Source organism: Lactuca sativa, chromosome 7 (genome assembly GCF_002870075.4).
Source record: "Lactuca sativa cultivar Salinas chromosome 7, Lsat_Salinas_v11, whole genome shotgun sequence".
Taxonomy (NCBI): Eukaryota; Viridiplantae; Streptophyta; class Magnoliopsida; order Asterales; family Asteraceae; genus Lactuca; species Lactuca sativa.
The window spans coordinates 186,211,916-186,235,478 of NC_056629.2; the positions used below are offsets into that span (position 1 = coordinate 186,211,916).

At 36.2% G+C, this 23,563-nt stretch overlaps 2 protein-coding genes across 2 annotated transcripts; one reads left to right on the plus strand and one right to left on the minus strand.

The window, feature by feature from the left end:
* Nucleotides 1-338: 338 nt before the first annotated feature.
* Nucleotides 339-1,745, plus strand: LOC111914945 (uncharacterized). Its single transcript, XM_023910657.1, has 4 exons — nucleotides 339-839; nucleotides 930-996; nucleotides 1,398-1,555; nucleotides 1,701-1,745. The coding sequence occupies exons 1-4, from the start codon at nucleotides 339-341 to the stop codon at nucleotides 1,743-1,745; spliced, it is 771 nt and encodes a 256-aa protein (XP_023766425.1).
* Nucleotides 1,746-19,004: 17,259 nt separating this feature from the next.
* Nucleotides 19,005-22,299, minus strand: LOC111913570 (sodium/calcium exchanger NCL). The gene is made up of 7 exons (XM_023909295.2): nucleotides 21,843-22,299; nucleotides 20,884-21,069; nucleotides 20,629-20,810; nucleotides 20,396-20,541; nucleotides 20,011-20,287; nucleotides 19,621-19,926; nucleotides 19,005-19,462 (listed from the first exon to the last, which is right to left on the minus strand). Exons 1-7 carry the CDS (start codon nucleotides 22,222-22,224, stop codon nucleotides 19,214-19,216), a joined length of 1,728 nt encoding a protein of 575 aa, XP_023765063.1. The 5' UTR covers nucleotides 22,225-22,299; the 3' UTR covers nucleotides 19,005-19,213.
* Between the last annotated feature and the right edge of the window lie 1,264 nt (nucleotides 22,300-23,563).

A 23,563-nucleotide genomic window follows, 5' to 3' on the forward strand; every position in this document is an offset into this window, starting at 1 on the left:
AGACTTTATGCATAAAAACTATATATGTTGGAAAAAATGCTAGCACACTTTTGTCATGAGTATGTGGTTTTGTCTCCTGTTTTGGTTTAAGACAGAGAGATGCAGAGAATATGCGCTGCATGTATGGGTCATCGATTGTTCTTGACTAAACTTTTTCCATTTATGCTTATCTCGGTGAGAATAGTTAATTATAATTCAGTTGCATTACCAACCATGTTTCGTAAGTAAATTATATGTGTCTTTATCATTACGTAATCCTTTAATTTGAGATATTTTTGAATATAGATAAGAGCCAGTAAATCTAATTTCTGTCTTTACTATTAACTTCATCAGATACAATGGGAACCCCCGAAAATTCAGTTCAGCTCAAAGTATTTGTTGACAAAAAGAAGAAAAAGGTGATGTTTGCAGAAGCAGCGAATGACTTTGTGGACACACTTTTTAGTTTGTTCACTTTGCCACTGGGAACAATCGCAAAGCTCTCACGAAAGCATGCAGACTCAAACGATATTAAATTTGGAAGCCTGACTTCTCTTTATAAAAGTGTTGTGAGTTTCGATAGAAAGTATATAATGTTGGAGGATTTGTTGATTAATCCAAAGAATTCATCAGCTTCTATATGCAAGAATCTTAAAGTGAATCTAGATGACACGGAGCCCATCCCGCCTCATTTGTCTTCGTTGTGGGGTTTTGTAATGTCATCAGCAAATTTCATAATTACAGACGATCTGAATGTAATACCACTCACGCTTGATACAATCATCGTACTTTTTAATTCTCTCGGTGTTGAAAACATTAATTTGCTAGAAGAGAGAACAATGGATTTTGGTTTCGAAGAGGTAAGGTTTTGGTTGTATTTGCATGCGGTGAGCTTTTTAATTAAGAAAATTATTCTTTTAATATCCCTTCGACCGATATTTTAATTTCAGTTCTTGAATCTACTCATGTGGTCATTAACGACGAATAATCCTTTGACAAATCTGGTGCTTGGGGGAGGTAAGCCATGCTCTTCATGCACTACAAGCTCTACGTTGTGTAATTCATCTTTGATATCGAGCAACTCCGGAAACACTCATAGTACATCAATGAAATTGCTGGTTCAAAAATCAGACAAGAAGCTTTTATGCGCACAAGTGGAGAGTCTTTTCGTGGATCTGCTCTTCAGTTTCCTAACCATCCCATTGGGTGCTGTCATATATACGTCTAACAAAGGAGGATGATTGTTCATCTCCATCAGTGGGTATAACTAATTTGTACGATAGTATTTCAAGTTTGGGAGATGGAAATTACTTGAAATCTGAGGATGTCAAGAGCATGTTACTTTGCCCAAAGCTTGCTGATGATTATTATAAATATATGAATGAATTTGTACCGAATTATGAATTAAACCCACGTAGATGTCATTTCATCATGGAGCAAGCAAGCATCTTTCATGGTTTATAATGATCTGGAAGTAATCCCCCCTCCATCGATAGCTACATTCTCAAAGTTGAACACACTTGGTGTTCCTGTTGGTGATATGGAGGTTCTGGAAGTGAGCTTTGGTGAACAAGAGGTAAACTTGTTTTTAACAAAACATGAATAGTAAAAGCTTAGGACAATCTTTGTTGCATGAAGTTTGCATTATTCAAGTAATAATGTAGAGAAAGAAGTGGAGATTTAATGATAAATGTAATGACACCCTTTGCTTGATTGTGCAGGCGCTTTCACTTCTCAAAGTTTGTCTCACCTCAAATCAGCTTTAACTGATATGCTGAATGCATCTAAGAAGAAACCAAAGGTGGAATCATCAACTTGAAGCTCTAAAAGACTATTTTAGGCATACTAAACATAAGCGATGGTGACAAGCACCACAAATGAACAAGAGATGGTGACAAGCACCACAAATGATTACATACTTCTTATCGTGTGTGTTTTGCCTTCCTAGTTATGTATGAATATTCACCCAAAACCTCTAGCCATTGTACAGAAAAAATGATCTATGTGGTTTCAAGTGGGAAAATTGATCCTTCAATTGTTTCAAGCTTATACTTTACCTCTTATTTGATAACAGTATGAGTAAGGAAAGGTTTTAGTAGGTTATACGTTGTATTGAAGATCTGCATTCTTATTATTTTCAGTTTTGGGACTTTTAACCATTACCTAATATGTGGGTAGTGCTAGAAACGTCATATTTCATATTTTTGCATAATAATGGATGTTGAATAAGTGTGACCTATTTTACAGCATAGCAATCGAGGTATGCATTAAAGTTCATTTGTTCTACATTATTTTTAGAGATAGAATGACAATTTATATTTAGAACAAAATGTTTTAATTCCATAGTACCACACTAGTAGCAATCTTTGAATTCAATACTATTAAAAAACTAATTGTGAGGCTCATGTATTACATAGGTTTATTGAAAAAAAAAAAACAAACATGAAAATCTAACTATTTAGAAAATTTAAATTTATAAGAAAATAAATATATAATATTTAATTATTAAAATTGAAGTGTTTATTTATCTTTTAAAGTTAAACTAATAATTTAAATAAATAAACAACTAAAATAATTGGATTCAATTTAGAAATTATAAGGAAAGTTGCATTAATGAATTGGATATATATTTATTATTTAAGTATTATATGAAATTTAATAAAATATAAAATGACACATGTATATAATTTAATCTAAATTTACCACAAAATGACATGTTGTATAATGCATAAGAGATCACAAATGACAAAATTATTTTCATTTATTTTAGAGGATTCGAGTACATGGTATAGTGGTAATCAAATCATAAATATTGAATTAGATTGTGTGAAGCACTTTTATAGTTAGTATTTGATCCTTATAGTTTGTAGGGTAATCCATTCGGATGCAACTTTGAGTTTGGGCACTTATCAAGAAATCAATCACTATTTTTCTAGGCTTGTTTGTTTCTTACAGATTGTTGGAGATTAAACTTCATAACAAATTTTGGTATCAATACTATTCATTCAATCTAAATGGATAAACATCAAAATGGAAGTAACACTGCAATTAGTAGCAGTTTTAAACATGAGCAATTAGATATGACGACACACCATTTGGCTTCCGGTTTTAAACCATGGTTTTCCGATTGTTAAATGTGACTTGAGCATATGGAATCAAAGTTGGAGCATTTGGTATCATAAGGTGGAGCATTCTATCTAAATATGCTCCTAGTTGTACAAAGGTGCTGCCTTGGTGCAAAGATGCTCTCTTGGTATAAAGGTGCTCTTGGTTATACAAAGATGCTCTCTTAGTGAAAAGGTGTTCTTAGTTGTGCAAATGTGCTCTTGGTTGTGCATAGGTGCTCTATTGGTCTAAAAGTACTCATGGTTGTGCAAAGGCGCTCACTTGTTGTAAAAGTGCTCCTAGTTATGCAAACGTGCTCTCTGGTGCAAATGTTCTCTTTTGGAGTAAAGGTGATACTTGGTTCTAAATGTGCTCTTGGTGAGAACGTGCTACTTGCATGGTGATGGCATACCAGATGCATTGTTGGTGGCCATGCACATTCCTCGAGGTGGAAGTATCTAGAAGTAACTGCATGACATGATGTGATTGTTTCATATTTGTTTAGGCATTTAAATTGATGGGGGTGGCTCATTAGGGTTTTAGGTCTGTTCCTCAGTCTGTAAATAGGGATCCTTGTAGTAGTCACTGAAGTATCTAGTATATTGTATCCTTAGTGAGTATGTCGAATCTTTGTTGAGTTGTACTTGTAATCTTTGTTTAAGAGCTCTTAAATAATACTTCCTCTTGACCGTGGACGTTGGTCACCTTGACCGAACCACATAAATATTGTGTTTTGTATGTGTGTGTATTTGTGGTTTCATTAGTTATTCGCTTTACTTCCTAACAAGTGGTATCAAATCTTGGCAAGTGACATCAGATATGTTCTGATTCTTGACAAGTGACGTATGATTCCTAACAAGTGGTATCAAGGTTTGTTTTCTATTGATTGAAGATGACATCTCAAAAGTTCGATTCGGAGAAGTTTAATGGTTCGATGATTTCACTTTGTGGAAGGTAAAGATGAAGGCACTTCTAGTTCAACAGGGTTATATGGAAGCATTAGATGGAGAAGTGAATCTGTCAAAAGACATAACGGCTGAGAAGAAGGTTGATATTCTTGCAAAAGTGCACAACGCATTGTTGTTGAGTTTGATAGAAGGGGTACCACGAGAGGTTGTGTATCAAAAAAATGATGTTGGCCTTTGGGAGAAACTTTATGACAAGTATAAGAACAATTCTCTCACGAATAGGTTGTATCGGAAGCAACATTTGAATAATCTTAGGATGTCCAAAAGTACCCAAGTGAAGGATCATCTAGATAACTTCAATAGGATCATCTTGGATCTATAAGGTGTGAATGTAAAGATTGGAGAAGAAGATCAAGCACTTATACTCTTATGTTCACTGCCAAATTCATATGAGAATTACATTGATACCATGCTATATGGTAGGGCAACGATGTGACAACCCGAACTTATCCCGTTTCCGTTACGTGATTCTGTTAATAAAAATTCAAATTTGTTAACTTTTTCGTCAAACTCTTTGGTTTATTAAAATAATCTAGTTATATTTAATTAAATTATTTACGAATCAGAACCAAAAATCGCGCGGAAACCCGAAAATCTGGAAAAAAATCAAACATTTCTGGTCGAAGTGGGTTTACGACCGTAAACTCTGTTTACGGTCAAGGATGAGTGGACCCCTCACCTCACCCCTATAAATACGATGCCTCCGACTTCATTGGGACGTTTCTAGCCGCATTCTCTCTTCCTCTCTCTAAGATTCACCAACCGTAAACTCACAAAATCAAATTTAAACTCCGGAAAACATTGAGAAAACCACGTTTGGAGCCCTTTGGAACGCCTGGAAACACTTAGCTCATCGAAATCAGCATCAAACATCATTTTTCCGAGTTTACGGTCCAACCTTCAAAGACCGTAAACTCAGTTCTTGAGTTTACGGCCGTAAACTCGGCAATCTTCAGAAACCGTAAACTCGCCAATCTTCAGAAACCGTAAACACCTTTTTGGTGGTAGTTTTGGCTGAAAACCCATTTCTTCGATTCAAGAAAGTCTCGATAGCATTCCTCAACCGAATTCAAGTGTTCTTATGACACTTTATTTATCGAAATCGCTAATTTAGATACATATACGTATTTATTTGATAATAGGATTTCGTTAAGTGTCACGTGCAACAACTCAGGAACCTACTTTTCAGTCAACAACTCCACGCAACAACTGTGAGTTCATACCCCTACATTTTTCCGTATTTTTAAGGTTTTCAGGAGGGGAATACAAGCTAAACATAAATGTTTTTCTTATAAGCTAAACATAAATGTTTTCAGGAATATACATAAAACTTATGCAAATTTCATACTTTATTTCCCTTTTGTACTATGTTGAGAATAAGGGACGTTTTCACTAAAATTGCATATTTTTGTCGGACACACTATTCGCTACGTTATACATGCAAACTATAATCGGTATAGTTTGGGATTTCTCTAAAAACTTATCAAGCATAGAAACTTCTCTATTAAACATATGCACTGGAACAGAAACCGTTTACAAATTACTGCTTATGAACTAACTAGCTTTATGTTAATATTTTTCAAACTGCTTGTATTCTCAGGAAATCAGTAAACAAGTACTTGTTGGATTTTCGAGGAACCGAAGCATTTAGAGATTTTAAGTTTTTATTTTGAAAAACTATTGGATGTATTTCAAACTGAGTTTCAAACAGATGTAAACATTTTATTCAAATATTCACTGTAATGGTTGTGTTGCTATGATTGCTATTATTCATTGGTTGTGATGCTATACATGACGTCCTCCGCCCCAGAACGTTTCCGCCATCGGTTTCGGGGTGTGACAGATTGGTATCAGAGCCCATGTTTATAGCGAACTAGTATACCGAACCTTACGTGGTATACAACTATAAACACTAAGGGGCCTAAGTGCTCTACGCTAAGAGTATACTTTCAAAATATAAGTATTTTTATAAGAAGTATACGAGCATGCATACATAACAGGATTCGTGTCGCTAGTAGAACTGAACAAAAGTATTTGGATGCTGGAACGTTGCGGTTAAACCTGGACAGTTATGTAATCATGTCTAGGGTGAATATAGCCTGATCAACTATATTCAGCCGAGACATGACCAACATGTGTTTGGGGGTGACTGTGGTGCTACAGCAAGCCTAAAACTTACCAAAATCATCTCACATAAAATACTATAGGAGTATTTTCGCTAGAGCCAAACTTAGTACGCGGATTCACTCTAAGTATTGCTACCTCTCCTTCCTTAAGCGATAACTTACTTTGTTATTAACCTTTCTATGATTATCGCTCGGTAGGATACTTTCGTTATCAGGATGAGATATATTTTGTTCTTTTATATATATCTCGAGGACTTACCATCGTCTTCTTCCTAATAGTTTCTAGAACAAGATGCCTCCCCGACCAAGACCCATCAGAAGGAACAACGACACTCCGCCACCACCACCACCTCCTCAGTTCGACCCTTTCATGTTCCAGGCAGCAGTTACTGCCGCCGTGACAGCAGCAATGGCACAAGTGAACGCTAGAGGAGCTGGAGGTGGAACCGACCCACAAAGACAAGATGGAAGTCAAGGATATCAGAAAGAGTGTTCCTATAAGGACTTCATGACTGCGAAACCCAAGTCCTTCGATGGAAATGGAGGTGTCATCGCCCTGACGCGGTGGTTCAAGAAGATCGAATCCATCTTCGAAATTTGCGCCTGTTCTGAAGCAAACAAGGTGAAATTCGCCGCCTGCACCTTCACCGATAGAGCCTTGACCTGGTGGAATGGTCGAGTTAAAACCCTAACTCTGCCAGTGACTAATTCCATGGGTTGGGAAAGGCTTAAGGAGCTCATGCTAGCGGAGTACTGCCCGAGGGGCGAAGTGCAAAAGTTAGAGCACGAACTCTGGAACTTGAAGATGAAGGGTTCCGATATCGCTGCTTACACTGGTAGATTCTGTGATCTGGCGCTTCTCTGTCCGTGAATGGTCACCCCGGAAAGCAAGAAAATCGAGAGGTACATCTGGGGACTGACGCAACCCACCAAAGGAAATGTCTTGGCTGCTAGGCGAACTACGTTTGAAAGCGCCAAAGATCTGGCACAAACTCTGATCGATCATGGAATCGATTTGGATGAAGTGACAACTGTCCCTGGACCCCAAAAGGATAGCGGTGGGAAGAAGAAGAAGTGTGGAAATAAGCGAAAGGGTCAGTCTTCGCAAGAGCCCTCCAAGAAACAACAAATAGTAGCAGTTCATGCTGCTACTGCTCCTGCTGCTGCTTCCACTGCTGTTCCAACCACCCAATCCCCTATAGGTGGTTATGCTGGAAAACTGCCTTTGTGCACCAAGTGTAACTTCCATCATCACGGGCCCTGCCATGAGTTGATCTGCAACAACTGTGGGAAGAAGGGACACACAACTCGATACTGCAAGATGTCGGCTCAACCAACCAACCAGGCCCCGGTAGCGGGCGCTGGTCAGACTTGTTATAGATGTGGAGAGGCTGGGCACTACAGGAGAAACTGTCCCAAGGAACCAACTGGTGGCAATATAGGGAGAGTTTTGGCTATGGGCCAGAATGAAGCAGTTGCTGATCCTACCATTGTTACGGGTACGTTCCTCCTTGATAACTCTTATGCATGCCTTCTCTTCGATTCTGGTGCGGAGAGGAGTTTTGTTAGTCATTCATTCAAACATCTAATCAAGTGTAAATCCCAACCTCTAACCGAAACATTTACCGTCGAGATGGCTAACGGAAAAAAGGAGAGCACTAACGACATATTCATAGGCTGCACTCTTACTCTAGACAATTATTCTTTTCCTATCGATCTTATGTCGGTGTCCATCAAGAGCTTCGACGTTATTATCGGCATGGACTGGTTAAGCTCCAATCATGCTGATATTCTTTGCTTCGAGAAGGTTGTCCGTCTCAATCTTCCTTCTGGCGAAACCCTTATGATTTATGGTGATAAGCTCAGTTAGAACCCCCGTATCATTTTGTGCATCAAAGCTCAGAAGTATCTGCGGAAGGAATGTCATGCATTCCTAGCTCATGTTGTCAATGAAACGCGAAAAGTTAGAGACCTCGAGAGCATCCCTGAAGTCTGTAACTTTCCTGATGTCTTCCCTGAAGATCTCCCAGGAATCCCTCCCGAACGTCAAGTTGAGTTTCGTATCGACTTGATCCCCGGAGCTACTCCTGTAGCTAAATCTCCCTACCATTTAGCGCTAGCAGAAATGCAAGAATTATCCAGTCAGCTCAATGAGCTGATCAACAAAGGATTCATAAGTCCAAGTTCCTCACCCTGGGGAGCTCCGATCTTATTTGTGAAAAAGAAGGATGGATCCTTTCGGATGTGTATTGACTACCGAGAGTTGAATAAGCTGACCATCAAGAACCGATATCCTTTACCCAGAATCGACGATCTCTTCGACCAACTTCAGGGAGCCAGTTATTTCTCAAAGATCGATTTAAGATCAGGGTACCATCAGTTGCGAGATCACAAGAATGATGTGCCCAAGATAGCATTCCGAACTCGCTATGGACACTACGAGTTTGTAGTAATGCCCTTTGGTCTGACTAACGCACCGGCAACATTCATGGATCTGATGAATCGAGTGTTCCGCCCTTTCTTAGACAAGTTCATGATAGTGTTCATCGACGATATACTTGTCTATTCGCGGAGTGAAGATGATCATAAACAACACTTGAGGCAGGTGTTGGAAACATTAAGGGCGGAAAAGCTATACGCGAAATTTTCGAAGTGCGAATTCTGGATCAGGAAGGTGAATTTCCTTGGACACGTGATTAGCAAGGAAGGGATACACGTTGACCCATCCAAGATCAAAGCGATTGAGAATTGGTCTGCACCGAAGACACCCACAGAAATCTGGCAATTCTTGGGTCTCGCAGGCTACTATCGCAGATTCATCCGGAACTTCTCCAGAATCACTAAGCCTTTAACTACCCTGACGCAAAAAGGGGTAACCTTCAGTTGGGGAGCCAAGCAAAACACTGCCTTACAAACATTAAAGCAGGCCCTATGCAGCGCACCTATCTTGTCCCTGGCCGAAGGAACAGAAAACTCCGTTGTCTACTGCGATGCATCCAATCAGGGCCTAGGATGTGTGCTCATGCAACGAGGAAAGTTTATCGCCTATGCCTCGAGGCAGTTGAAAACACATGAGGTCAATTACACAATTCATGATTTGGAGTTGGGAGCAGTGGTCTTTGCGTTAAAGATCTGGAGACATTATCTCTATGGAACCAAGTGCACTATCTTCACCGACCATAAGAGCTTACAACACATCTTTAATCAGAAGGAGTTAAACATAAGACAACGACGATGGGTCGAGCTACTCAGTGACTACGAGTGTGAAATTCGCTACCATCCCGGCAAGGCCAATGTGGTAGCATACGCCCTCAGTCGAAAGGAGTATTCAAGGCGTAAGGTGAAGGAACTAACAATGACCATCCATTCCCACTTGTCCGCGCAGATCATAGAGGCTCAGCTGGAAGCCTTAAAACTAGAGAGCATGCCAGGTGAAGCCTTGAGAGGAATGGAAAAGAATCTAGAGATCAAGGGAGACGGATTCTACTATTTCATGAACCGAATCTAGACCCCAAAATTCAGTGGTTACAGAGAGGTTGTCATGAATGAGGCTCACAAGACTACATACTCTGTTCACCCAGGTTCGGATAAGATGTATATGGATCTCAAATAACTCTATTGGTGGCCAAACATGAAAGCAGAGATTGCTACCTTCATGGGCAAGTGCCTGACTTGCGCCAAGGTGAAGGTCGAATATCAGAAGCCCTCAGGTCTACTTCAGCAGCCGGAAATACCTGAGTGGAAGTGGGAGAGGATAACCATGAATTTTATTACCAAGTTACCCAGATCTCCGAGTGGGCACGATGCTATCTGGGTAATTGTCGATTGGTTGACGAAGTCCGCCCACTTCCTACCAATCAAAGAAAGTTTCAAGATGGAGAGACTCACACGGATCTACCTTCAAGAGATAGTTCACCTTCATGGTGTACCTGCATCCATTATCTCCGATCAAGACATCAGGTTCACATCGAGGTTCTGGCAGTCCTTACAAAATGCTCTGGGAACTAAATTGGATATGAGCACGGCTTATCATCCGCAAACTGATGGACAAAGTGAGAGAACAATTCAGACCTTGGAAGATATGTTGAGAGCCTGCGTCATTGACTTCAAAACGTCATGGGACACTCATCTTCCTTTGGTTGAATCTTCCTACAACAACAGCTACCATACCAGCATCAAGACTGCGCCGTTTGAAGCCCTCTATGGCCGTAAGTGCAGATCCCCTCTGTGCTGGGATGAGGTGGGCGACACACAGCTAGCCAAGGATCAAATCCCCGACGGTACTCTCACTGGTCCTGAAATCATTCGAGAGACAACGGAGAAGATTGTACAAATCCGGGAACGACTGAAAGCTTCACGAGACAGGAAAAAGAGCTACGCCGATAAGAGGCGAAAACCCTTGGAGTTCCAGGTTGGTGACCGCGTCCTTCTGAAGGTCTCACCCTGGAAAGGAATGATATGATTTGGAAAGCGTGGAAAGCTAAACCCAAGGTACATCGGACCATTCGATATCCTTGCTAGGATCGGTCCCGTAGCATACAAACTCCTGCTACCGCGAGAACTCAGCAACATTCATCCTGTTTTTCCACGTATCAAACCTAAAGAAATGTCTGTCTGATGAGACACTTGCGATTCCCCTCGACGTGATTGAAATCAACAAGAACCTCAACTTCGTGGAAGAACATGTCGAAATCATGGATTGGGAAGTCAAACGAACGAAACAAAGTCGCATCCCTATAGTGAATCTTCGCTGGAATGCCAAGCCGGGGCCTGAATTCACGTGGGAGCGCGAAGATCAGATGAAACAGAAGTATCTGCATCTCTTTCCTAATCCATGATTTGTATTCTAGGTTCGAATTTCGGGACGAAATTCCCTCTAACGGGGGGATGATGTGACAACCCGAAACTTATCCCGTTTCCGTTACGCGATTCCGTTAATAAAAATTCAAAATTGTTAACTTTTTCGTCAAACTCTTTGGTTTATTAAAATAATCTAGTTATATTTAATTAAATTATTTACGAATCGGAACCAAAAATCGCGCAGAAACCCGAAAATCTGGAAAAAAATCAAACATTTCTGGTCGAAGTGGGTTTACGACCGTAAACTCTGTTTACGGTCAAGGATGAGTGGACCCCTCACCTCACCCCTATAAATACGATGCCTCCGACTTCATTGGGACGTTTCTAGCCGCATTCTTTCTTCCTCTCTCTAAGATTCACCAACCGTAAACTCACAAAATCAAATTTAAACTCCGGAAAACATTGAGAAAACCACGTTTGGAGCCCTTTGGAACGCCTGGAAACACTTAGCTCATCGAAATCAGCATCAAACATCATTTTTCCGAGTTTACGGTCCAACCTTCAAAGACCGTAAACTCAGTTCTTGAGTTTACGGCCGTAAACTCGGCAATATTCAGAAACCGTAAACTCGGCAATCTTCAGAAATCATAAACACCTTTTTGGTGGTACTTTTGGCTGAAAACCCATTTCTTCGATTCAAGAAAGTCTCGGTAACATTCCTCAACCGAATTCAAGTGTTCTTATGACACTTTATTTATCGAAATCGCTAATTTAGATACATATACGTATTTATTTGATAATAGGATTTCGTTAAGTGTCACGTGCAGCAACTCAGGAACCTTCTTTTCAGTCAACAACTCCACACAACAACTGTGAGTTCATACCCCTACATTTTTCCATATTTTTAAGGTTTTCAGGGGGGGGGGGGGGGGAATACAAGCTAAACATAAATGTTTTTCTTATAAGCTAAACATAAATGTTTTCAGGAATACACATAAAACTTATGCAAATTTCATACTTTATTTCCCTTTTGTACTATGTTGAGCATAAGGGACGTTTTCACTAAAATTGCATAGTTTTTTCCGGACACGCTATTCGCAACGTTATACATGCAAACTATAATCGGTATAGTTTGGGATTTCTCTAAAAACTTATCAAGCATAGAAACTTCTCTATTAAACATATGCACTGGAACAGAAACCGTTTACAGTTTATATCATTGTTTTATCATGATTTTCATAACTGTAACTTATCACTATACGCGGTATACATTCGGATTCTCACTACGGTAGAACGCTACTACATCACTTGTAAACTAGATTGTACGATACTGTGAGGCGCTACTTCACTACTGTACCCTTAGGTGTACATGGATAAATCCTACCACTATATAACCAGAGTCTCCTGGAGGGAGAGCGTGAATTTGTGAATAGATTTATTCGGGACTGACAATCCCACATCTGGACTGCTAGCTACAGTTAGGCAGGCACGCCTGAGATGTACAAATGTCATTTAACATCAACACCTGAAGAACGTTTGAAAGGTCACTAGTCATATCAAGCATGGTTATACGACTCACATTATGTATAAATCACCGATAGTTTACCAACCTGATTTTCTTCAGTAGTTTTATTTATACCAAATAGAAATAAACACACTATGCATACTGGCCGAGCCAGGGTTTTCAAAAACCGAATCATTTATGCTAGGGTTTTACATTTAAATACGTATACTTCATGATTAGCTTTAGCTAGTCACATGAAGTAGTATTTTGCATATCTATATGATTTTCATAAACGAACATTCATGGTTGTATACAAATCGATCACACTACGTTTTTCACAAAAAAAAATATCGAATTTTCTTGAAACTACATAATCATTTCGGCTCGCTTACAATAAGTTTTCATTACAAATTACTGCTTATGAACTCACCAGCTTTATGCTGATATTTTTCAAACTGCTTGTATTCTCAGGAAATCAGTAGATAGGTACTTGTTGGATTTTCGAGGAACCAAAGCATTTAGAGATTTTAAGTTTTTATTTTGAAAAACTATTGGATGTATTTCAAACTGAGTTTCAAAGATGTAAACATTTTATTTAAATATTCACTGTAATGGTTGTGTTGCTATGATTGTTGTTATTCATTGGTTGTGATGCTATACATGACGTCCTCCGCCCTGGAACGTTTCCGCCATCGGTTTTGGGGTGTGACAAACGATCATTGTGAGTGATGTGAAGGATTCTTTGTTATCCAAAGAACTGAAACGAAAGGTGTCTATTAGATGTTTTCAGTTTTGGTTTAATCACTAACAGAAGAAGAAAATTAGATAGTGGTGGAGGTAACACAGGGAAGTCATGTTTCAGATCTAAAGTTTTGGATAATATAAGATGTTATAACTGCAAGGAAATATGGCACTTCTTAAGAGATTGTCCGTTGTTGAAGAAGGAGAATCACGGAGTTGAATCAAGCAACAACAATAATGTTGTTATGGTTCAAAAGAGTTTTGATGAAGGGGATGATGGTGAAGTTTTAACTCTATGTACAACTAGTTCTGCAGATACTTGGATCTTGGACTCAAGAGCGTCTTATCATATGACTTATAATTGCGACTGGTTCGACTCATTTAAAGAGTGGAATGGCATAGTGAAGATGTGTGATGATGGGATGCGTAGTATCAAGGGTAGTGGCACAGTGCAGATCAAGATGCACGATGGTATGGTCAAGAAACTAGGTTGTTGGTTTGTCCCGAATCTTTGAAAGAAGCTAATCTCTCTTGTCACTTTGGAGAAGGATGGAATGAAGTATTCAAGTAAAGGATACTAGGTAAAGGTCTCCAAAGGTGCTCTTGTGGTTATGAAGGCTAAGATGCAACATGGAATTTATCTGGAAGGTTGCACTGTGAGAGGAATGGTGAATGTATCATAATCCTTAGATTAGTTTTGATAAAATAAAGTTCTAGCATCATAGGTTGCGACATATGAGCGAGAAGGGCATGACAATCTTGAGTAAATAGAGATTGTTTGGTGGAGAAGTAACTAGAAAGGTTAAACCCGGTGAAGCTTGTGTTCAAGAGATGGAACGCAGGGTGAAGTTTAGTTCAATTCAACACTTAAGCAATGAGATCTTGGAGTATATTCACTCATATTTATGGGGTCCCTCTCTAGTGAAGTCTCATGTTAGATTATAATACTTTATGTCTTTTATCGATGATTACTCAAGGAAGTTTTGGTTGTACTTTTTGAAGACAAAAGATAAATATGAAGAGTTTGGGATCTTCAAGGAGTAGAAGACTATGGTTGAAAAATAGATTGGGAACCAAGTTAGGTCACTTATAATATAAAATGGGTTGGAGTTTTGCAAGGCTTCATTTGAAAACTTCTGTAAATATCAATTAGATTATACCAATGGAACATGTAGCTTATAAATTGATGAATTGGTAATTTTGATATAAACCCTAGTTTGGGTTATTGGTTTAAGTACTTGAAATTATCCATGGTTAGTAACATGCTACAGTTTGTAACTAGTATTCAACTCATGAATTAGAAAAATATATGGGGTAAATGGAAGTTAAACATGAATTACATAATGAATTGGACACTTGTCACTAGAAATGACTAATTAGGGGTTAAACTTAATGTGTAAATCATATTAGAACCTAGAATGTGAAATTGTAATGTTGTAGAGTGGCGTTATAAAATAGAAGAACAAGGATTATAAAAATATTTCGAAACGCGAGAACTAAATAATGTAATTAGAATGAACTTGTGAAGTTCTAAATCTATGTATTGTATCAATTCTATCATAATTAAAGGAAATGAAAGAAATCAAAGAACGAAGACATGATGAAGAAATATAAGTTAGACAATCTAACTTCTTAAGGTAAGTATATCACTTAAAAGCTTTAAATTTATAACCCTAACTAATTTAACCAGCTAAAACACAATAGGCAGTGTATCTAGTCGTGTAATAGTAAAATAGAGTAAGTAAGGGTCGATCATAGGGATTTGTTTAATCACTAGATATAGCATATCACTAGGATTTGTTTAACTCTAGGATTTGTTTAACTCTAGGATTTGTTTAATCACTAGATATAGCAATTTGTTTAATCACTAGATATAGCAATTTGTTTAATCACTAGACATAACTCGAGCATTATATCACTAGGATTTGTTTAATCACTAGATATAGCATATCACTATATCTAGTGATTAATGTTTTTCTGACTTTTAAAGCATCTAACTTTTACCACATAACTCTAGGATTTGTTTAATCACTAGATATAGCAATTCAAGGTTCATAAATAACTATATAGCAAGATTATGCAATCAAATTGATCATCTAATTACAAAAAACTTGAGGGAAAAGCAATAAAGTTTAGAACTTTAATATATTAGAATAATGACTATAAAACATAGGTTAAAACCAACTTCATAAATCCATAAAAAAAAAATTAACACATAGTATTAAGGTTCATCTAATCTAAACGAAAGTAAAGGGTTATTAGCCCATGATTATAGCAAAAACACAACTAACCAAAGAGAAATCTAACTTAAACATGGTGTAAACCAAGCAAACCAAATGATTGATGATGATCTTCACTCTAATCTCTTTGATCCTTATTCTTCAATCAAAATTTGGCCTTCCAAGGGTTTCTTAAAGGTTTTTAGTCGCTTTAAGTCGAACAAATTAGCATCTCTCTGAAAATCTCTCTAGATTTGACCTAAAAATCGGTATTTATAGTTTCCAAAAAATTAGTCCCCATGTTGTGACACAATGCTCGCCACGACGTGAGAGACAGTTTTAATATGTATGCCCCAAGTCTTCGTGCAAATCATCGGGAAGGTTCTTATGCAAGACATGTCACCACATCGTGGCATATATGTGGCCACAACGTGCAGTTCTCTTTATGCACATTTTCTTCTCTTCTTTCCCTCTTGATGCATGCTCCAACCTCCAAGTTTCCAACTTTGTCCAATTTTGGTCATTTTCCTTGATAATGTCCTTTTTGGCTACAAAATAGAATATATACTTTATAAGCACCAAATATCTTTATAATTAACCAAAATGTAGCTAAAATGTAGTTAAATAAGGCATCAATATATGTGTAAATATAGCAATATCACACGTCTTAGGTGTAAAACTTTTATAAAATAGAAGGACAAGGATTAGAAAAATATATTGAAACAAGAGAACTAAATATTAGAATGAACTTATGAAGTTCTAAATCTATGTATTGTATCAATTCTATCGGAATTGAAGGGGAGTGAAAGAAATCAAAGAACGAAGACAAGATGAAGAAATATAAGTTAGAAGATCTAACTTCTTGAAGTAAGTACATATAAATTTTAAACTTGGATACATGTCATAGAAGTTATATTGTCTTTATAGGGAAATCTGGAAAAAAAATCACTAAAGTTTAACTCTATTAACGCAAAAGTCATCTTTTTTTTTGCAATTAAGCCTAAGAAATCGGTAGACACTTGCAAAATAATACTTGTACCAGTTAATGCCGGTTTTCAGGGCCAAATTGTAAATAAACATATGATTTTTTCTAGGGATGTCAAAAAGTTTCAAGGGACCCCGATCCCATGGGGGCCCTGTCCCGTATGGAGGTATTTGCTGAAAAACATCGGGGACGGGAGCGGGGGCGGGGGCATGGTTAACCCCCGTTTTAATTTCGGGGGTGAGGACGGGGGTTGGCAGTCCCGTCCCGAAACCCCCATGGGGGTCTCGATAATAAATTATATATATTTACATATATTAATTATATAAATATAATAAACAATAGAATGATTTTTACGTACCAAAATTCAACAAAAAACATGTTTTTAAGTTGTTTACAATATATAAAATTATGTTATAAATAACTATTTGTTATCCAAAAAATAATTTCTTTTAGCCCAAACATGAACATTTTTTAGCCCAAACTTTTTCATTAATAAAGATTAAAGTTTAAGGATTTTTCTCAAGATTTTTCTTTTTATATATATACTAAATTAATTTGAAGAAAAGTCATATTTATTTATTAAAAAACACAATAATGATATTTTATTTGTAATTCTCTTTAGCAAATATTATAATTAAAATCATAAAGATGCCATTATATCCTATAAAACTTAAGAGGATTTTGTAGATTTGTTGCAAGAATCACATTTCTAAGCCACATGCTACTTCATTGTTGAATTTTCAGGTCTTAAGTGTAAAACTTTTACCATAAAACTGAAGCCTACCGAAAAGTCTCTCACAATCGAACGACACCTCAAAAGATAAAGACTTACTAAAGGTTATTATTCCCAAATAGAGCTCCATTATACAGACTATGTGGCTTAGAAATGTGCTCTTTAAGACAAATCAACAAATGTTCGATTAATTGTATTTATCATATATTTTTATAACTATTGTAGAACAACTTAAACTTAATTTGGTCACTTTTAAAAAATTAGAAACTCTCTTCATTGTAATTCTTTACACTTAAGTCACTTTTTATACACCTAATACCTAGAAATTTAACAATAAAGATAGCATATGGCCTAGAAACGTGCACCATATGACAAAATCAACAAAGTCCTCTTAAATTATATATGATGTAAATAACATCTTTATGATTGTAGTTATCATACATAATATAAGAAAACTTTGTTGATTTGTCATATGGTACGTGTTTCTAAGCCACATGCTAAATATCCAAGTCTTTGGTGTAAAAAAGATGTGACTTAGTTGTAAAGAACGACAATGGAATGAGTTTCTATTTTTGTAGAAATGACCAAATTAAGTTCAACTTGGTTTACAACATATAACTTATATGCCAACATGGTTAAATAGTTGCACAGAATGTTATAAGAGCTATAATGGTTATAAAAAAGCATGCTACAAATTTTATATAGTTTTGATATTTATTGAAATGAAATCACAAAAATAAACCCAAAAATGATATATATATATATATATATATATATATATATATATATATATATATATATATATATATATATATATATATATATATATATTATTGTGTTTTTTAATAAATAAAAATAAGTTTTTTAGTGAAATGGGTGTGTGTGGTATCTTTCATTTGTGTTTTTTAATAAATAAATATGAGGTTTTTTCAAATTAATTTTATACCTATAAAAAAAATCTTCGGTAAAATCCTTAAACTTTAATCCTATTAACAAAAAATAAAAATCATCTTTGATTGTTTATTTACAGTTTGGTCTTAAAACATGCATTAACGTCTATAAGGATTATTTTGTAAGTGTACCGGTTATTCAGGTTTAATTGAAAAAAATAAGTTATCAAAGAATGACTATTACATTGCCAAAACTTCAAGGAATTTTTTTTTGCATTTTTTTTTACTTTATAAATGGGAATTTTATTCACATACTATTTTTATGTGTTTCTAATTAACATTCTGTCATATATCTTCAAATTCATCTTAAAATGTCAATCTTCTTACAAGTTAAATTAAAAAAATCCAGTTAAATAGATTTGGTCAAAACTCATACCAAACTCTAATTGTTGAAAAGTCAACTCTCAAGCTCAAAGCTTTTGAATTTAATTCCAACCTATCTATTGATTAAAACATAATTTAATTACTTTAAAGTTTAAATTAACACAATTTGGAATTTTAATCAATCAATATTACTTAATTTTATTTAAAAAAATCATTTAATAAAAAATCACAACTAAAGTTTAAAACGTCCAACTCCAAATCATCAAAAATAAGAAGATTCAAAATCGATCATCCTCCATACATTTGGCTCAAGTACTTTTACATTAGGGACTTTCCAAGTCAATTTCCCTAAGTAAATTCAAGTTGCAAATGGTGAATCTATGTTATGCAAATCCAATTACGGATGCCTTTTCAATATAAATAAAAACATTAACTATAAGTTTGTAACATTAAATAGTTTTACAGCTTAATTAATGATGTAAAGCCAAGCCTCTCATTATCCATTAAAGGAACCAAAAATTAAACGTGCAAAATGGCCACATATAATTCAATCCATTACGCAACTACACATGGTATCAATTGGTACGAAACCGATTTATTTTTCGTATTAGTTTACAAAAAAGATAAAAGCAAATCGCATGCCAATCCGGATATAACCAAAAGCAGTCAAACTGTGGTTCTCATGAGTTTCTAGTTTTTCTACAGATCTCATTTTTTCAACAATAAAAATACAAAACACTCTTTTTTCCCAAAACGCCCTTCGAATTTCAATCTACAGACTATGACCACCCAAAGACATAGTCAAGAACATACACCAAAACAAGGGAGAAGGGATAGAGGGCGAAAGCAATGAAAGATGTCCATAGAGGAAAAGTTGTACGCAAACTTCCGAAAACGCCCATCACAATGCAAACAATGAGAATCACAAGGACCTCAGACGAAAAATCCCAAGTTAGTCCTCTCACATACACAAGTGCTAAAAACACCGATAGGCATAGGATATTATTCATTGTTACTGCTCCATATAACTGTAAAACAAATTAAAAGGTTAAACGGAAACATAACATTTCATTTAGAGTAAATTACATTTTTGGTCCCTAAGTACTGTTGTTTTTTGCAAATTTGGTCCCAATAAAGTTTCCTTATTTGAATCACGAAAAAAAAAACAAGAGAGAGAAAAACGAACCTCGGAGAATGTGAGGGAGGCGGATCTTTTCTTTTTGCGGGTGGCGAAGATGATTGCAGAGACGGCTTCACTGGAATTGGTTGCTAATGGCAATGCGATGAAGGAGATGAAGAAAGAAGGAATGCTTGTTGCTGCTGAAAACCCATCAACTGCACCCACAAGAGGATCCGCAAAAGATGCTGCAATTATAGTCCCCAATATTAAAAATAAAACAGCTTTTATTGTGGTGCCACGTGGATCATCCACCCCTTCCTCTTCATCTTCCCCCGCATCGTCTCCTAGAAGATCATGTTGCTTTTTCGTCTCCTGAAAAATTCATTTTTTATGTTATGAACTTATGATGTTTTTGGTTCATGGAATTGGAATTGGAATCGGAGATTCCATTCCTACCTCATAATAGTCATGAATGTACTTCAATGTGTCAGGTCCAGCAAGAGGAGTATTTATTTTAGTAGTTTTGGCCTCCTCAAGCCATTTTCCAATTCCATCAATAAATTCATCAAAATCAATCTCATTGTTCTGAGAAGTATCAAAATCCTTCATAACTCTATCAACAGCATCTTCTTCTTTCAAATTAATTTCATGTAATCTCATTCCCACAACCAATGCCCTTAACTCAGTATGTGAAAGCTTCTCATTTCCATTCACATCAATCGACTTAAATAGCCTGTCATACATCTTTGTATAAGTTTCTTAAGTCACATATATATAATAAATACACTGAAAATACACAAAAGTTTTAAAAAAAAAAAAAAAAAAAAAAAAAAGAACTTACTTTTCTAGAACTTCTTTGTTAGGTTCACCTTGATCAGTCAAGAGTCTTCCAAGAGCACGCATCTTTAAGTACTTAAGAATTCTAGATCTTACATGCTTGTGTTTTGCAAAAGCAAGACGTCTTTTTTGTAATTTAGGCTGCATAACCTGAAAAAAAAAAAAAAAAAAAAAGATTCTCAAATGAAATCACATGAACAATTGAAAATTTGTTATAAAATATAAATATTTACTTACCTGATAAACACAGTATGCAATTAAAAGAGAAACAGAGACTATAAGACCGAGTAAAACAGACAAGTGTCTTCCAGAATCTGAATGCATAATTTGTGGGAATTGAACAACGATAAATGGGATCACAGATACAGCCATGATCATCCCAGAATAGCTTGTCCAAATATCAGTGCTTACACCAGAACCTGCAGTGGTTAAATTACTGATTTACCCTTCTTGGAATGTTTGATGAGAGGAGGGATGTAAACTGTAAAATACCTAGTAAGCTGAAGCCTTTAGTATCTGTGTTATCTACTGCAACTGAGTTTTCTATATCACATTTCCCAACAATGATGCATGTGCCCCATATTACAGTGATAAGCATGACTGTTGACCCAGCTAATAAACCCATTCCTACAGACACCTGATCTTGAGCAACTTCAACACTTCCAGATAATCCAGATACTACAAGAAGGAAATAGATTGTAAGATATACACATGTATAAAATGTTAGAAATTAATCTATTGATGTTGTAACTAATAAGCAAGATTCATGTAGTGTGGGGTAAAAAAACCTAGGCTTTAAGGTTATGATTTCTTTTTTTTTTTTTGTTTGAAATAAAAGTTCTAAGCATATACTCTGAACTACGATTTTTCTTTAATTTGAGTTTTTTTTTATGCTTAAACGTTGCTCTCAAAATATCTTTGCCTAATAGTAATAGCCCAAGTTTCTTTTCCGATTTTTTTTTTCCGATCTTAATCAATAGAAAATCCTTAATAGGAATTGGATTCTAGCAAAAGTGTAACTCTGGATCTTGAAATGAAAAGCCCCACACATTGATCTGACTACTTGCCTACTTTTAATCTGAACCAGTAATAATGCGGAGACAAACGGGCATGTTCGTCAAAAAGTTTTACATACACATAATCAAATAGAGAGGATAATAGAAACCGAGTTGAATTTCGACCAATAATAATAAAGAAATAGAATTCAAAATTCCGAAAAAAAAATAACAAGGAATAGGAGGATTCTATTTAGAATCCCTGTAGAATCGAAACGAAGAAAAGGAAAAAAAAAAAAAACTGAGAATTATATTTCGAATCCTTTTTCGTAATCATCGGATCGAGATGAAAAGTTAGTTTGAACTAAGATCTTATATCTGAGAAGCAAAAGAGGAGGCAACATTGAGATAGAAATCAGAACGATTTAGTACTAGATATGTATTAAAATTGTTTACCGAGAATAAGCATGGCATCTGGAAGAGCACCGAGAATTGGAAGCAATAATCCGCCAACAAGACCTGGCCCTAAAATCTCGAGTAGCAGCTCACTACCAGCAGAGAGGTAGGTAGCAGCGAGGTACATGAGGTAACCATAGACTAAAATGAGGAAGAGGTTGCCAAGTGCTGTGTTGGTGCAAGGCAAGAATCCGTACGACTGTTCACAAGCTTCTGGTTCTTCAGCTGATACGAAGGGATTAAGACGGAGTACGCCGCCGTATCCATCGTGAACGCCATCGGAGACGAGATCTGATGTTGAAGTGGTGGTGATTACACGGCCGACGACGGTGAAGATGAGGAGAGATGAGATTGTGAGTAAGAGGAGCGACTTGTGCGCCATGTGGCCGGCGACGATCGGCGTGAATCAGTGGTGATGGGATCTATTAACCGTCAAAAGAGAGTCCGAAAGTCTCGTTTTATATTGATTTCTCTTAATAAATAATAAATAGTTAAATACCATTCAAAATCCATTTTCTCAAAAGCTTAAAAATAATATTGTTGTTCACATTATTGATTATTTTCTTCAAGTATTTTAAGCAAAGTGGTTATTAAAATATAAAAGTTAATTTATTAATCTATTTTAATCATTTATCATTTCACCCATTAACTAATTATATAACTAGAATATCGCCAGTGGTTAAACTACCTTAAATGGTATCACCTTACCGCACTTTCCCCTTGGGTATTCTTTTCTTTTTAAGTTACTTGTTGTATTCCAGAATGCGATGAACATTCCAGAATACGAAGAACGAGTCTGAAATATCTATTTTTTGTATGTTTTTTTTTTGTAAATGTATGAGGTGCATTTAAGTAACTTATGTTTAGGACCATTTTTTTCTAGTCCGGAACTATGTTTCTAAGGAATCCGAAAAGGTTCTGTAGATCCGGAATACAAAGAACTTGGTTCGGAATGATGTTTCGGAATACAAAGAACTTAGTCCAGAATGATGTTCCGGAATAAAAATTGATTATTATTTATTTTGGTGTTTGGCATTGATTGATAACCCTATTAGTCTAAAGACGAATTTGTGTGATTGTTGTTTAAAAAAATGGGTTTTTCGGACGAAGAAGTTGTATTCCCTTTATAGAAGTTTTCAAAATTGCACTCGATAAAGGTAAAAATGATTAAAATGTTGTTAAAAATGTTGGTTTTATGATAATATATTAAAATATTGTTGGAATTTTATTTTTGCATATAAAAACAAAGATATTGTCACACCGTAACAAACCAAAATTTCTTAGAAATTTTAAAATTTCAAAAACAAACCATTTCATCCATAAAGTGTTTACAACACAATTGTTTCAAAAGTACTATTCAAAATCAAAGTATCCCAAGATCCATTATCATAAAAACAGAAAGATGTGCTCGATCATGCATTCGTTTTCACACGGTCCTCTAAAGTACCTGAAACAATGAACTAAAACTATAAGCCGAAACTTAATGAGTTTCCCCAAAATATCATCACACAACATAACAAACAAAAGCATGCAAATATAATCCTTCATCCTGACTGGGCCGCCTCACAGCGCCTACAACCTATCTGGACCACTCCACAGGCCTTTGGCATGACTGGACCACCTCGCAAAGCCTACAGCCTATCCGGACCGCCCTGGGTGTCTTGGCCTTCGGCACAAAGTAGGACTGTCTCAACCCAACCACAATATGTCGATATATGTAA